This window comes from Protomyctophum parallelum (genome assembly GCF_964188405.1).
Source record: "Protomyctophum parallelum genome assembly, chromosome: 11".
Classification (NCBI taxonomy): domain Eukaryota; kingdom Metazoa; phylum Chordata; class Actinopteri; order Myctophiformes; family Myctophidae; genus Protomyctophum; species Protomyctophum parallelum.
Window position 1 is genome coordinate 39,449,017 of NC_139707.1, and position 16,655 is coordinate 39,465,671.

Genomic DNA, 16,655 nt, shown 5'->3' on the forward strand with positions numbered 1-16,655 from the left:
TGCCATGAGTGTGATTTTGTATGGACTTGTACAACTTTGTCCAAACTTAAAAAAACAATATCATGGTCAGAACATGACCAAAAGTCATATTTCTCTGGGTAACACTCCCTATCACCAGGGTTAGTCTTTTGGGATTGTAGCTATACAGCTCCATCTCACTGAATTTGAATATTTTGTAAAAGATCATTTTCTTCAGTAATATAATTAAAAAAGTGAAACTTTCATATTATTCTCAATTCATTGTGCATAAAGTGAAGCATTTAAAACCTTTTTTTGTTTTAATCTTGATGATTATGGCGTGCAGCTAATAAAAATCAAAAATTAGAATATTTTACGAGACCACTAAAAAAATGTTTTTTTAAATGAGAAATATTGACCATCTGAAAAGTATATTAATGTATGCAGTTAATACTTGGTCTGGGCTACTTTTGAAGAAATTATTTCATCAATGGGGCGTGGCATGGAGGTGATCAACCTGTGGCACTGTTGAGGTGTTATGGAAGCCCAGGTTTGCTTTGATAACAGCCGTAAATTAATTTGTATTGTTCAGTCTTATGTCTCACACCTTCCTCTTGACAATACAACCTAGATTCTCTGTGGGGTTCAGGCCAGGCCAGTTGGCTGGTCAGTTAAGCACAGTAATACCATGGTCAGTACACCAGTTACTAGTAGTTTTGGCTCTATGGGCAGGTGCCAAGTTCTGCTGGAAAAGGAAAATCAGCATCAACATAAAGGTTGTCAATGTACGGAGGCAGTGGCACACAGTGCTGTAAAATATCATAATAGATATTCCAGCAGCACTTGGCAACATGCCCACAGAGCCAAAACTACACAGTGCTGATTTAGGCCATGTTATGTGCATGGTGTTGGTCCACTGACAGTGAAAAGTTAACAACGGTTTCAACACAGCCATCTTTTTAGAGTAGATTGTGCTTCAGTATGTTGACAGTATGTTGCTTCATGGAGATGCTAATTTTCCTTTCCAGCTCAATTTGGCACCTCCCCACAGAGCCAAAACTACTAGTAACTGGTGTACTGACCATGGTATTACTGTCTCACTTTTGTCTTCAATGTTTGTCAAAACTAGTCATAGGTGGTGTAGCAAGACAATGTTTGTGTTTACACAAACCCTCAAAGCTGGACATAGGAGGGGCTAGCGCCCCTCAAAAATCACACTCATGAGTGAAGTGCGGGGCGCTCTTATCATCATATATCATCATACATCACATTCTGTGATCAGCCAATCAAATCATCACAAAAGTCATTCCGGCTAATCACTTTTGGCGTCTTCACTTTTCTGTCCTTACTTTTATCTTCAATATGTACTCTGTCCAGCCAATCAAATCATCGCTATCACACTATGGGGTAACCAGCCAATCACAAGCCAATATTTGTGTTCACACAGAACCACAAACCTGGGCATAGGAGGGGATGCCTTTAAAAAGCTGCTAAGAAACTAACTTGTATGGTAAACATTTTTAGTTTGTTATGTTTATGTATTTGTTTCTTTGTATGTATGCTGTTTTTGCTGCTCCTGTATCTTATTTTTATTGTTGCATGTCGCTTGTTTGTTTTAGAATATTTATTGTACAGCAACTTAACAATTGTTTTGAAAGGCACTTCGAAACACATCGAATAGACAAAAAAGGTACCATTTATCATGAGCATTATAGTGAGGATTATTATATTAGGCCAAATTATATTATTATTTATATTATAACATGAAGATCGGTTGAAAATGGGTGAAGTCGTCCTTTAAATGGCACAGGATGCTCATTGCTCCCATGCACATTAATTTCCTGTATCCTCTCGCGATATTCTACAAGGGCAGGTTCTTCTCCCATTTTGTCCATTCAATCATTCACGGATGCAGAACTTGTGGTACCCCAACGACCCCAACGTTTGAAACTCATCCGCCGCTGTCTTAATTTCAGCTCTCAGCACTTCAACTCGACTTTCAGACAGTGCACACCAACAAACAGCCATGGCAGAAGGAGCTATTTCATTCACACACACACACACACACACACACATTTGGGTGATAATCATGGCAAACAAATGTCTCATGCCAACCGTTTTGCAGGGATTTATTGGACTATACAGTAGAACATGGTTAGAGTCAAGTCTTGGTTCTAACTGCAGTGTTTGGGCAATAGATAGATAGATATCAGATAGAAACGAACGCCAGTGACCGTAAACTCTGGAGGTCCCTTGTCGACGGCCTATACCCCAGTAGGGGTGTAAGGCGTAGGTAAAGTAAGTAATGTCACAGACGCAGCAACAATCTTCTGATCATCTGCACTGAAGTGAATACAATACATATTACCAGTATAATAAGCTCTTGTACACAGTTCTACAGTTTAGTTGAACATATAGGTCGATTGTCTTTGTGCACGTGCATCGTTTTGCACATGCTGATCCCATTCCTGTAAAGGAAACAGTACAGAGACATATAAATAAAGATACAAGCACGGCTGGAAGTATATTGATGACGTGCAGGCAGCGTATAGACTAGGTATGCGTGTGACATCATCATCATACCCGGAAGTTATGCGGGAACGCCTACAGAGTGGCAAAAAACTACGTTCTGGCCTTTATTGCGTTAAATGACTTTAACCCATTTTGGACTGCGGTCGATAAAAAAAAAGGCTTCTAAATCCTAAGATTTTTTTGAAAAACCCATGTTTCTATGTCAGTGGTCCTATGTCAAGGACCCCCAGGATTATCTCTTCATCTCAAAATATGTAGTTTCAGGGACCCCCCCAGAAGCCAATATCTTTGTTCAAAATGTTCGCTCTGAAATGATATATTCAAAGATTTGTGCCACATTTTCACGACTTTTAAAAAATAGCAGACGAGTGGCGCGCTACGAGCTTGTAGATCTGCTATTTTTCAATAGCTAAAGCAGAACAGAATGCTTGAAACACCAAGAGGGGTTCCCGCCCAGAATGGGTTAAACAACATTAACAACTTTGCCACTCGATCTGCAATTCACTTTATGCATGTGCATATACCCTCTCTATAGTGGATCAACATTACCTTGGGTCTACAGCGTCGTCGGTGGATTCAGGCAGTTCTCTTCCCTTGGTCTCGGGAAGCAGGACGGTCAGAAGTCCACCGAGTATCGCGAGGCTGCTGAACACGATGGTGGGAATGCCCCAGTAGAACACAGCCAGCATGTTGAGCAGCGGAGACAACATCCCAGCTGATCTCATCAGCACCGCCCCTAAGCCCGTCGCCGTTTGTCTGGAACAGAAAGGAAGGGGAAACCACATTATATATATGGAAAGCTTAACATTTTAAGACAATTTATCCTATAATGATGATTCGTCAAATGACATGAGTTGACAGGCTGGTGATGGGCGACGGGCTCGTTAACAAATAATTTCTGAACAAATCTTGGAAAAAAGAGACATCAGTTTTGATGTTAAAGTTACTTTCGATTTGACAAATCTTGAGTTGAAAAATCATTAAATACATGTCTTTCACATAGGTGTACGTGGTTGTCAAAAACCTTCTAGCACATTATTGTATTATCCCATTAGACAATATCATGTATGACATTAAGTAAGGTAAACTAAAATGACTCATCACAAGCATTTGCTCTTCGACTCAACCCTGGTCAAGATAGTTCCTATAATGTGTGTGAGGATAAAGAAAAGTTGTAATAAGACCTATACCGAACGGATGTTGGAAACAGCTCCTGGACATAGACGTTGCATATGGATCCTGCTGAAACCATGAAAAAGCGTCCTGTGATAGCCAGTGCACCAATTGCAACACCATTGCCTGAAACAGAATAATAAAGTGACATAGGCCTATACGAACCTTTTTTTCCCCATTTTGACAAAAAGATATTTCAAATATCTTACTGCGAGGAACAGCTAGGATAACGCTGCACGTCAGCCCGCCCATCAGAAGCGTACACATCAGAGATGTTTTCCTGCCCAAAAGCTCTAACATCCAGATGCAAAGCAGATGAGCAGGCAGCTCAGTGAGACCAAACGACACTTGCATTACAAAGAAATCCATTCCAAGGTTTGCCATATTAAATAAAAGGCAGTAGTAGGTGAGGTTCACTACCATCCTTGGCAGATGTTTGACAGGGAGGAAAAAAAGACAGATTAGTCATGTGCAGTGTGTCACAATCCTTTTCATGTATATAGGCTACTCTGGATTTTGATATTTTTACATTTCCTGAGCAACATTGCTACGTACTATATCTACATAGCAGACAACAAATTCATGGATTTATTTACAGTGTTTTGGGACTGCACGTTAAACTGTTCAATCTTACTGTACATCATTAAATGAAACCAATATCATGCATGTAAGTGTTGAGAAACTCTTGTGCATGTATCATGAATGCATCACAGAGATCATGTTAAGCCTTGCCATTTCTAAGTTCTAAGTCATTCTACATCATTCATATACATATTATATTATAATGAATACAAAGGAGAAGAAGCACTGCTCGTGGTTAAAAACTGTAAACAGGTGCTCGTTGGCGAGGGTTCGATAATGGCAAAAAACAATGGAGGTCCAAGGCACTCTGTTGCAGTCACGTATAAAAGGCCTTTATTTGAATGGCATCAGATCGGCAAAGAGAATAAAATAAAAAAACAACCAGCTCGTTTCGGCTGTCAAGCCTTCGTCAGGCTCCCATAGTTTTTAACCCATTTTGGGCGGGAACCCCTTTTGATGTTTTAAACATTATGTTATAATTTAGCTATTGAAAAATAGCAGATCTACGAGCTCATAGCGTGCCACCGAGTGGCGCGCTACGAGCTTGTAGGTCTGCTATTTTTGAAAAATCGTGAAAATATTTATTTCAGAAAACTGGAGGATTTAGAAGACTTTTATTTTATTTTGAGGTCAGGCCTAAATGGGTTTGCTCTTTGCCGAGCTGATGCCACTCAAATAAAGGTATTTTATACTTATATACCTGACTGCAGAGTGCCTTCTGTTTTGCCACTTTTCAAATAATATCCAAAAACTATTTACTACTACAGTCTTTGTTTTCCCATCCTTCATTTGGGTGGAGGTCTGTAAACTGAACTTACCATGCGAATGCTATGGTAACGAAATATTTCCTAAGAACAGGTGATTGGATAATAACCTGTAGTCCACCTTTCTCTACGGTTCGTTTCTTAACAATCTGTAACAGAGGTATAATATTCCAAGTAGTAATTGTTTTACACATATTTGGTGACAATTCTTCTTACCCCACACCCCTCCTTCTACATCGCAGTAAACATATGGGGAAAAGACTGAATCTATTTATATAATATTTCAAACAATATTATAATATCTATATCATTAAATGAACCTTCATTTTCCCGATACCTTTTCCAGTAGAGATTCTGGAACTGTACGTTTGTTGACCGCTGCCGCCCTGAGAATCAACCGTTTGACCTCCTCTGTTCTTCCTCTGCCCTGCAACCATCTGGCCGACTCTGGAATGAACCTTTTAGAATACGACAAGAGTCAAGAAATTACATTCCAAAAGTCACTAGGAGGAGAGTAGTAGTAGTAGTAGTAGAAAATGTTGAGGGGAAAAAAAAAGAATAAGAATAATGCCTACCATATGTAAATTACAACCACTAGATTTGGTACTGCGGAGACCAACTGAGCCAGTCTCCAGTGACGGATGAAGTAGAGTATGGCAACGAGGACACACTGCCCCATGGCGGCCATGAGCTGACCCACTAACACACCAAGAGATCGCCTTGTTGTCCCGATCCATTCAGAGGCTACAAGGAACAACACTTTGGTTAGTTTCTAAATTCTACAATTGTAACTTTTAACCTGTTCCAATTAACCTCATCTGAAATGTTGAGGGGCTGTTGTATGTGATGACGTATCAGGGATGTCAAACTCAAATACACAGTGGGCCAAAATAAAGAAATTGGTACAAGTCGAGGGCCGGACTGTGTTTCAACACACGGGCCATTTTTGGGGAGAGGGGTAGCTGAAAGTTGACCTCAAGTGATATACTCTCACTGCTGATCAAGTGAAGAGAAGACGCATGCTTGCGCTTGCGGGCCCTCAATACGTGACAATGCACTCGCAGTGCATTGTGGGACTTGTAGTATTATGGTGGTCCGTGCAATATACCAGAGGGCCAGTTCTAAGGGCCGATTCATACTCCTATTTTACCACTGTTTCGGCTCGTCAGAAATTTTCAGTAGCACCGAAGAGCCGACTTTAGGACGGTACCCCCCCCCCGAACCTCAAATTACGTCAAATTGTAGGCTCTACAGTGCCGAACCGACTTTTATTCGGCTCTAAAATAGGAGTATGAATCGGCCCTAATACTAATTAAATATCATCCCGCGGGCCAAAGATAATTCATTCACGGGTTTTGACATATATGATACAACATAATGGTGATGTGCAGGCCTGAAAGTCTTGACTGTGTTACAGTATGTGCCTGCATGTTGTATTGCGTTTTTAATGTCAAGTGTGCTATATAATGTTATACTCTGTAACCATTTTAGCCATCGTTAGGTGAGCTTCCCAGTTCCCTTCACTACAGCACATAAGCTGGTCATCATACGGTACACTGCATCAGCCACAATCTGTTCCCACTGCTACAGTACCATTACATTAGGCAGTCACAATCACAATACAAGAACAAAAACCGGAAGACCAAAGAGATACTCACTTATGCTGTAACAATAACTATAAGCTATAATAAGAACAATATGAGGCATATGAACCATCATAGCACCAGCATTACAATACTTAACTGTACCAACCAGCTACAGTAACATACTGTACCTAGTATGATAACTCGGAATCCTCCATATCCAACTCCAACCATAAACTGAGATAAGGAATATAGGTAAAAGTAGGGACATAATCCTGTTGTTATATTAAACAGGAACATGAGCACCACTGACATTTGAGTTGCTCTCTTTCGGCCAAATCTGTAAAACGATAGAGCCATTATTAGATTTTTTTTCCTGAAACATATCCTCAATGTGGAGAATCATAGTTAGACAAAAGGGCACACAATTATGTCTACCGGTATTTTAAATACTTACGATTCAGCAAATGGTCCAAAAAGGAGAGAACCAACCACAATGCCCGACATGAACACCGTTTGTGTAACTCCCACCAAGTTGGCTTTGTTACAAACTAGATCAAACTGAATAAGGGCAAAGAAATTGTGAACGAAAAAAGTGCTTTATTGATTCAGAGAAAATATATACCATGAATTCATAGATTTCAACCTACGTCAGTGACAATGGTGGCTTCAAATGTAGACTTGTCGTACACCCATCCATTCTGGCACTCTGTGGTCTCGTTCAGTCCATACTCCCTGATGGTGTCGATGTCCAAGTCCACAGGGACAAACATCTCACACCTGCTGAAGGTCCCATCCGTCACCCGTGGAAGGGTCAAGTTAGCCTGCTCTTCTGGGGTTAAGTTGGGATCAGCTTTGAGTATCCAGTCTGTGTTACAGCGTCGGACTGGATCTGAATCGATAAAAATCATGTTGGCAAAAAGAAAAACTACAAAAAGATTGGGAAGGGACAGAGCAAAAAGAACAATCTTCTGGTATAATCCAAAGTCTCCAATGGCCTCAAAGATCTCTCCAAAATCAGCCATGATTTGTTCTAAAAAAAGATTCAACTGTATGCTGTGGTTGCAGGGCAAACCACAGACTGCCCTCGTCAAGGTAGTAAATGAATGAACACGGATGCAAAAGAAACGGTGGGGAAGAAAAAGAAAAGAAAGAAAGCTTGTTGTCTTAGACCTCAGTGCCACCTCACATACAGTTGACTGTGACATCCTTCTGATGTCACAAAAATATATCTTTACCATAAAATATATCTTTACCATTTAACCACATAAAATTGGTGCCATTGTCCCTGTAAAGTTGGCCGATAGGCTCCAAGAACAGTTCAAAGTCCAGGACTGCAGGGGTTTTTACGTTTATTTAATGATGTATTCTACTCTTACAGTAAAAGAACATGATGGTCATAAACCTTTTGATTCAAAGTGTACTTGATTGAAGCTCAGAATGTGACTGTAATTCTAGACACAACAAGGTCATGCAGACCTTTTGGGAGTGAATATTAATTTGAATAGTTTGGTGATAAAACAGAACAGGAAATAAAGCAAGATTCCAAAATATCCATAAGCCATAACATACCTGAAGCTGTTTTGTCTTTATAAAATAACAAGCAATAGCCTTGACTTGAGGTTTTTGTGCAGCCCCGAGACTTTACAGTCATCTCATAAAATTATAAACTGATTGTCAAACCTTTGAGGATTGGCTTTGTATTTTAGCGACTTTCCAAATAAAGGTCAGGACCTACACCATTCGAGTTGGCATGCTCCGAATAGTGGGAGTTGGGGAGGGGGTGAAAATAAAATAAAATTATGAAAATCATGCTTTTCGACTATACATACTATGTTATTGTCTCCACCAGGCCGAAGGCATGGGGGGAGAGTATGTTTTGCACTCCGTCCGTCCGTGTGTCCGTCCATCCGTGTGTCCGTCCGTCCGTGAGCAGCTAATCTCGGCCACCGTTAACCCGATCAATGCCAAATTTTGCACACACACTCCCTGGATGCCAACGATGAACCTCTGCCCCAAACTTTCCAGAACGGCCTGTTATAGCGCCACCAGGAGGCCGCTTTGTGCAAAACAAGTTTTTGCACAGTACACCTACAGATTTTGTCCAAACATCACGCAAATTGGTACACAGTCTCTCTAGAGCCATTCAACGCAACCGGTCTTTCAGATTTCTCAGACTCCATCCTGATTGGTTGGCTTCCAAAGTTCACAGGAGTGCTCAGTTTCAAACAAAATGCTGCAAATCATGAACACATCGCGTGATTTCTGTGAAATTGTGCACCCACATTCCCACTAGGCCGAGGACGAAATGCCACATGAACAATTTCAACTCAGACTCAAGGTGGCGCTATAACTGGCCGAAAAGTGTTTTTACCTCTAACTGCACGGATCTGTGGATAACTTTGTATGCCAACTCCCTAGAGGCCAAGGAAAAACCTTTGCCTGGAATTTTTCACATCTGCTCTTTATAGCGCCACCAGGAGGCCGACATATGTAAAACACATTTTCTATTATTACTCCTTCAGATTTTATCCAAATTTCACGCAAATCGGTATACACTATCTCCATAGTCATGTGATCAACACGGAGCGCCACCATTTCCCATCTTCCATCCTGATTGGCTAAGATTGGCTTCCAAAGCTCACACCATTCGTCCATTTCGAAAAAAGGCCACAAATCACAAACATAGTGTGCAATTTCCGTTAAATTATACACGCACATTTTCACTAGGCCGAGGACGACATGCCACAATTTATTCCTCAAAATCAGCCTCACGGTGGCGCTATAACAGGCCAATTCCTGTTTTTAGCTATAACTGCATCATCTGTATACAACTTATGTATGCACACATGGAAAAACATTGTACCTGCATCCCTCCAACACGAACCTCCGGCCCAAATCTTCCTCAACAGCCTGTTATAGCGCCACCATGAGGCCACAACCTGACCTGCCCTGGTGGAGACCTGTGCCGATTGGCACTTTGTCTAGTTTTTCATGGTTTTTGCCGATTATCGAAAATGGCATCAAGACTAGGGCCATAGCATTCGTTCACCACAAAGTGTCACTGTTGTGCAGCCCCACAGCCACACACACCGCTTGTGAGGTTGTACAGCACAAGTACAGTACGTACAGCACAAGTACAGTACAGCACCACTGACTTCAGACGGGTCTGATTTTCTTTCCGGTGTTATTGAATTTTGTTGTTCTTTTGTCACGTCTATGAATTGATTGCATAGGGCCTAAATGGAAACAGGACCGCAAGGAGTTTGAGTGCTATCCCTTTTAGACAAAGTTTGACTGTAGGGCGGCTCTGTTGCTGTTTTTACATTTATGTCTAATAAACTATTCAATCAATTAATGAAAGGATAAAGTTAATATTTTGTATTGAAAAGACTCCAGTAAAGTAATATAGCTCCTCAAAAAAGATATAGGCCTACCCTAACTGTCTCAGCGTCACAATCAAACAGAGATCAATAATACAACATAATTAATTCTAACCATCCACAAGGGGGCAACACAATGCTGAACAATGAATTATAAATGTCTAGGACTCTAGGTATTGGGTAAACCATTCAGATCAGGCATGCCTGTTTCAGCTAGTCTGCTAGTCTTGCTAGACCATGTAAATTCGACTATAAACCTGCAGTGTCACTCTTAAATGGATAAAATACAAAAAGCTCAAGAGCTTATTTCCATTGTGGTAATTTAAAGCAGAGCTGGCCTGTTCTGTGATGTTTGGTGTTCAAATTCAATGATAATGTCATGTGCCCTGTTACTGTAGCCTGTACTACTGAATAACACTTTTATTTTTATTGACAAGAGAAAGGCTCGGGTTCTTAAACGGGTAGCTACCGGAGCCTTGGAGGTCGTACTGTAGGCCTACCTTGTGACAATAATCTCTTGAATGGATGAGCGGTAAGAATAAATAAGAATAATAGCCTATGGCACCGCACATTAGCGGCTAGACTTTGATGTAGTAGCCTACTAGACTATAGTAGCCCACCATTCTTCAATCAAGACAAATAGGAACAAAGTCCAATAAAAAATAGACTCATGGGTGGAGTCTGGAGAACACTCAGTCAGTCGATATTATACTTCTATATACATAATGAGGCTTGGCATCTTAGAGTATACTCTAAGCTTGGCATGGGGGCTTGGCCGATGGTACGCTTACTCTAGGTAGATCCCATTGCCCGGAGCGACGGATGCGCAGGGATTGGCTATATAGGCTAGTAGGTTGTCAGGCAACCGATAGTTTGAATTTAACACAAAGTGGTGGCGTGTGCGTGCGTGTGTGTGTGTGTGTGTGTGTGTGTGTGTGTGTGTGTGTGTGTGTGTGTGTGTGTGTGTGTGTGTGTGTGTGTGTGTGTGTGTGTGACAATCAGTATATTATACACCAATCACAGTATCCACAAAAGTATAGCCTACTTAGCTTTGTTGATTTAAGCAGACTGACAGAGACAGAGTGTAGAGTAGGTAGGTAGGTATAGCAACCCCCCCCCCCCCAGATAGGACGTATAGGTCCTCAGTCAGTCCTACTCCTCCTCCCAGCCAACACTAGTCCCCACTGACAGGTAGTTACCCCCCCCCCCCCCCCCTTTTTGATTTACATCAAAAGGGCATGTGAGCTCAAACCCACAATTCAACATTTTGGTTTTAAGATGTTGTTAAGCATGTGTCTATTTTAAACAAAGTGTTTTTTGACTGGGGGGGTCATATTTTGACAGCAAAGATATTAGGAGATGGAGTTTGGGGTAATTCTATTTTGCACATTGACAAAATAAATTATTAAATGATAATCTGTTTCTCGTGTATGCCTCAAATACAAAAACTGATCCAATTCAGGTTTGTGTGTCTTAGACTAGTACATTTCCTTGTGATTATGGTATAAATAGGACAGGAGTAGGACTTGTTACAATCAATCATGTTATAGTAAGTAAGTTTTCTATGCATTTCAGGGGTACCAGGCAGGCAGGACAATAGGCGGCAGGCCACCAGGAAAGGTCCGGGCGTGCTGCCATTCTGCCAGTGCTATCATGATAATTTCACTGTACCTGTATCAGTGAGTGACAAATAAACCCTCTACAAAGGGTTGTGTAGTTGTCTGTTGGTTTGTATCATTTTTTAGGCCTATGTTGTTCTGTAAAAGTGGTGGTATTAGGGCTTGTTTGTCTGTGCCGCGACGGAGCGGGCGGTAGAGTTTCTGCTATCTGCTGGTCGTGGTGGGCCGGTCTGGGCCAAATTCACGTGAAAATGCCCGGGCCGAATTTTTGTCCCAGTTCAGCCCTGAGGGGTAGGCTACTGTGGGGTTTGAACGGCGCGTCCCAGTTTCGTCGCAGAATGAAATTTCTGGGAGCTCCTGTAATTAATGAAAGCCACTTTCACCCCTGGCTCCCATAGGGTCAATTTACTTGCCTCAAGTTCTGGGTGCCTGACGCAGTGCCCTGCCAGCCTCATCCTTCTCTCTCTGACTGTCTGTGGTAGGTCCCCATAGAGGTCCACATTTCTGATGAGGTCCGTCCATGTGACACCTACTGTATAGTGCCATAGTGGCTTACAAGCACATTATAAATGTAACAGGTGACCAACACATTATGGAAGGGATGTGATGCTGAGAGAATACTGGGCTGAGGGAACATAGGGTCTATACTTTTTATCAATTGCACAGTACCTATCACAATAAAAGTATAGCTGCACCACTCAGTTCACACGGGTGTGATTTATTTTACGGTCTACGGTTGCAACGCATTGACATGACACGTTTCGTCACGTGGAGTTAAACAATGTTGAAGTCGAAGTCAACACAGCACCTGTGCTGTGTTGACTACCCCTCCATTGAGTCAGTCGTGCGTCATGCATGTGTGACCGTACCCTAAATCTGCCATCGCCATAGTATGCACAGTAACTAAACCAATTTGTCGACTGGCCTATAAGCTCATCTACATATAGATGCTTCTTTCTCAAAATGAAGATGGGGTTAGGGCCGAGCAGTGTGTGTTTGTGTGTAGGGAGTTCCAATCTCTGTACAGTCTACAGTGTCAGTTTTTTTGTCATTAGTATAAAACTACAGCTCGAGTGTGGTGTGTTGCAGTCTTGTGCCCTACAGTTCCATAAAACATCTGTACATTTAAAACCGTGCCATATTTAAAACCTTTTAGTTGCAATCTTGATTACAGCACATGAACAAACGATTTATAACAGACTGTACTCCTACTTGGCGAGGGCTACTTTTGAACACTAGGCATGAGTAAATACTCTTCTGGAAACAGAAATCTGCATCTCCATAAAGCTAGTCGAGATACATCTATATCCTGATAGATGGCTGTGTTGACTTGATAAACAGCCCAACATCAGCAATAAGACACATGGCACCCCAAATCAGAATGACAGTGCATCAAATCCCACTGACTTGACCGCACAGAAACAGTATTAATTAATGCACAAGATAATCATGAATTGTCTCAATGGAAGAAATACCAATATTATCAAGTAAAACAAATGTTTATTAGAGTTAGGGCATTTCCACAAATGCGATAGGTATACATATATAAAAGCCCAAGTCAGTCATCTTCACCAATTTTCTCCACTACCTTCAACCCTCTCGCTGTAGGTCATGTCACCTCCGTAAACACCTACGCAAATACAAGAGAGAATACATTAAACAACGATCAATTTTAATTGTGCCAGAGATAGATAATCATGAATTGCGTCAATGGAAGAAATACCAATATTATAAGTAAAACAAATGTTTATTAGTCAAGAATTTCCACAAATGCGATATGTATACATATAAAAGCCCAAGTCAGTCTCCCAATTTTCTCCACTACCTTCGACCCTCTCTGGGTCCCTGCAGGTCCCTGGCTGGGTCCCTGGCTGGGTCCCTGGCTCTAATGTGCTTGTTCAGCCGGCCTTCGATCTCCTGGATCTTCAGCAGGGCTTTGGCTGGAAGGCCATCCTTCCACTCCTCCACTGGCCAGTTCATTGTGACCTATACCACAGTACCTATGGACAACAGCAAGCACAGAAGAAGAAGGGATCATTAAAAACGTGGAATGCCCTGGCTGACGGCATTCATTATCAGGAGACCACCACAAGGGGAGATTTTCCTATAGAAAATGACTTTTTGTGCAATCCTTTTAGCCTTAAGTCTGACTGTCTACATTTTTACTAATAAAGTATTCAATCAGACCATCTTGAGGCATTTGTCTAAATCAGTGATAATCAACTATTCCCTGTCTTTCTGTAAAATTGCAACAAATCGCAGTACTGCAAGGCAGTGAGCATCGACTAATAGTAAACAGAAATAGCTCAAACATGAACTGTACAACACGCCACCTTACCCCTAAATGTTTTTACCCTAGATATTTTTTTAGGAGGCAAGGAGCTATTGGCCAAGCAGTTGAAATACAAACTCAACTAGGCTTATGAAAACAATTACTTTAAACCTATATACATTGGATATGTGAAAATGCAGATGTACAAGCTCACAAGGCCTGCAGGTCCTTTGTGTAATCAGTGGGACTGGGACCAGGAGCAGCATAGTGCCATGATTACACACACCCATTTGCCATTTCCACTCCCACCGATTAGACACGGAAATGTTTGAGAACCACTAGTTTAAACATTTGGAAGAAAAGTGCAAATAAAACTACATTTTAAGAAACTAATCTTTAGTAAAGGGCTCAAGCTAATACTTGTTTAGAAGCAAGCCCAAATAAGCAACTAGGCCATACACTTTAGAAAAAGTAACCGCAAAGAAGAATACAACCCGACAAAGCAAAGCTTAATGCACTTTAAAATACAAGCCATATTAACCAGCAACTTAACAAAACTACAAGCCAAAAGTCACGTATAATACAGACATGTGGAATAATGCATATGTTTCAGAAGGCAGGACACGGTAATCATTCAATGACCTTTAGTTGGTTTTCAGAAGAGAGTGCAGTGATAAGGTGTTGTTGCTGCTTGGTGAGATGAACTTGGAGGAATCAGGAAATGCTCTGCTTTGGACTGCAACCTATTTAAATTGTGTCAGTAGGCGGGGCCTGTATGTGTTTCACTGAGGCCTGATTGGATGAATGGGAGGGGTCAGCATCACTGGCAGGTTCTTAGTTTGACCCTTTTAACTGTATTAGCAAAGAAAATAGTAGTAGTAGTCTAGTCTTACATTTTATTTTTCAAACGCACCATGTCAACATACATTGGCATGCGAACATACAATTTGAAAATGTATTACAATGTCACAATTTTAAATTATAGTACCCTTTATAGCAAAAGGCCGATGCACACCTCAGAAGGGCAATAGAGCGTATATTAAAAAGGGTATCTTTGAAAAACAAAGAAAAGGTCCCACACACTGTCAGACACATTGTCTGTCCTGATGAAGGTCTAATCGACCGAAACGTCGGCCTAATAAAGAGCAACATTTTGGCAAGTGTCTGACACCTTTTCTTTGACTTTCAAAGATACCCTTTTTAAATTATAGTACCCTAAAATGGTAATAAGTTAAATGGTGCATTCATATATAGCTTCTTTATCCAAGGCGCTTTACATAGATTGTGCATTACATTCACCCATTGACACACACATTCATACACCGATTCGAACTGGCAACCTTGCGGTTACCATCCAGCCACTCTAGCCCTGAGCCACCACCAAGTTAATAGGTTGTTCATCTGGATACCCTGCATTCCACCATTGAAGACCTTGACTTTGCAGATGACCTCGTCCTTATGTCACATACACACACACATATTCAGGAAAAAACAGACAGACTCCAACACTATGGCCAACAAGTCGGACTGATCGTTAAAGGTTTTATGACATTCATTTTCATTTCTTTTTCTTTTTCTTTTTTCTTTTAGGTTTTATGACCTCAATTACACCCAAAAAACCTGAACTTTGAACATTCAGTGGATTTTCTGTGGTCTGAAGTTTTCTTTGGGGTTTTTTGGGCCTTTTGAGCTACAATGAAAACAGGCAACACAGTGAAACAGTGACATCTGCTGGCAAATCCCATTGACATATATGGGATTTGCAGTAAGTGATGTCACTTACTGCCGGCAAATCAGAGCACCTGTTTGAGCCAGAAAACCCCAGATCACAGAAAATCTACTGAATGTTAAAAGTTCATGTTTTTTGGGTGCAATTGAGATTAGAAAATCAAAAAAAAACAAGAACAATTCCAAAACCTTTTTTTTAATGTCACAATCCCTTTAACATCAATAAAACCAAAATCATGCCCATTAACACCAGTACACCAACACATATAACAATAGAGGAGCAGGTATTGGAGAATACAAATAACTTCACATACCTTGGAAGCATCATTCACCACGATGGGGGAGCTAGTAAAGACATTCAAAACCGGATCAACAAAGCATACACAACCTTCATAAGACTTAAGCAAATCTGGAAATAAAAACAATACAGCACAAAAACAAAACTCCGGATCTACCAAAGCTGCGTACTCTCAACACTACTGTACGGCGTATTCGGAGGATTCTTCTGAGGCAGGTGTTTATGAACGTCTGGATTCTTGTGGTGGTGTTTTGAGTTGTTCTCCAGGTTTCTGCTCCATACAGCAGGACCGGCTTCACCATATAATTAAAGATCCTGATCTTTGTGTTCATGGGAAGATCTGAGGCTCCCCAGACATTCTTCAGCTGATGAAAAGCTGCTCTTGCCTTGCCAATCCTGACTTTTACGTCGGCATCTGTTCCGCCCTGTTTGTCGACAACACTGCCTAGATAGGTGAAGCTCTCCACCTCCTCTAGTGCTTCACCTTCCAGTTTGATGGGGGTAACGGGGGTAACACTGACTGTATTTATTTTGAGGACCTTGCTCTTTCCTCTGTGGATGGTGAGGCTTTGCGTGTTGAGTTTGATGAAACTATGTTGGTTTTCTCTTGCATTTGATGGTGAGTGTGGGAAAGAAGGGCCAGGTCATCAGCAAAATCAAGGTCATCTAACTGTGACCAAGGTGGCCAGCCGGCGTAGTGGGGATAAGTAAGTAAGTCATCTGGATACAGACTGCAGGGTCGGGCCCATGCAGTTCTTGGATG

General features: G+C 41.3%; 1 protein-coding gene across 1 annotated transcript; it reads right to left on the minus strand.

Annotated features, from left to right (window-relative positions):
* Positions 1-3,035: 3,035 nt before the first annotated feature.
* Positions 3,036-7,617, minus strand: LOC310867003 (solute carrier family 22 member 13-like; the record flags this gene model as incomplete). Its single annotated transcript, XM_083776797.1, has 8 exons — positions 3,036-3,246; positions 3,681-3,753; positions 5,131-5,158; positions 5,347-5,467; positions 5,585-5,708; positions 6,784-6,932; positions 7,050-7,153; positions 7,243-7,617. The coding sequence occupies 8 exons, from the start codon at positions 7,615-7,617 to the stop codon at positions 3,036-3,038; spliced, it is 1,185 nt and encodes a 394-aa protein (XP_083632923.1).
* Positions 7,618-16,655: the final 9,038 nt, after the last annotated feature.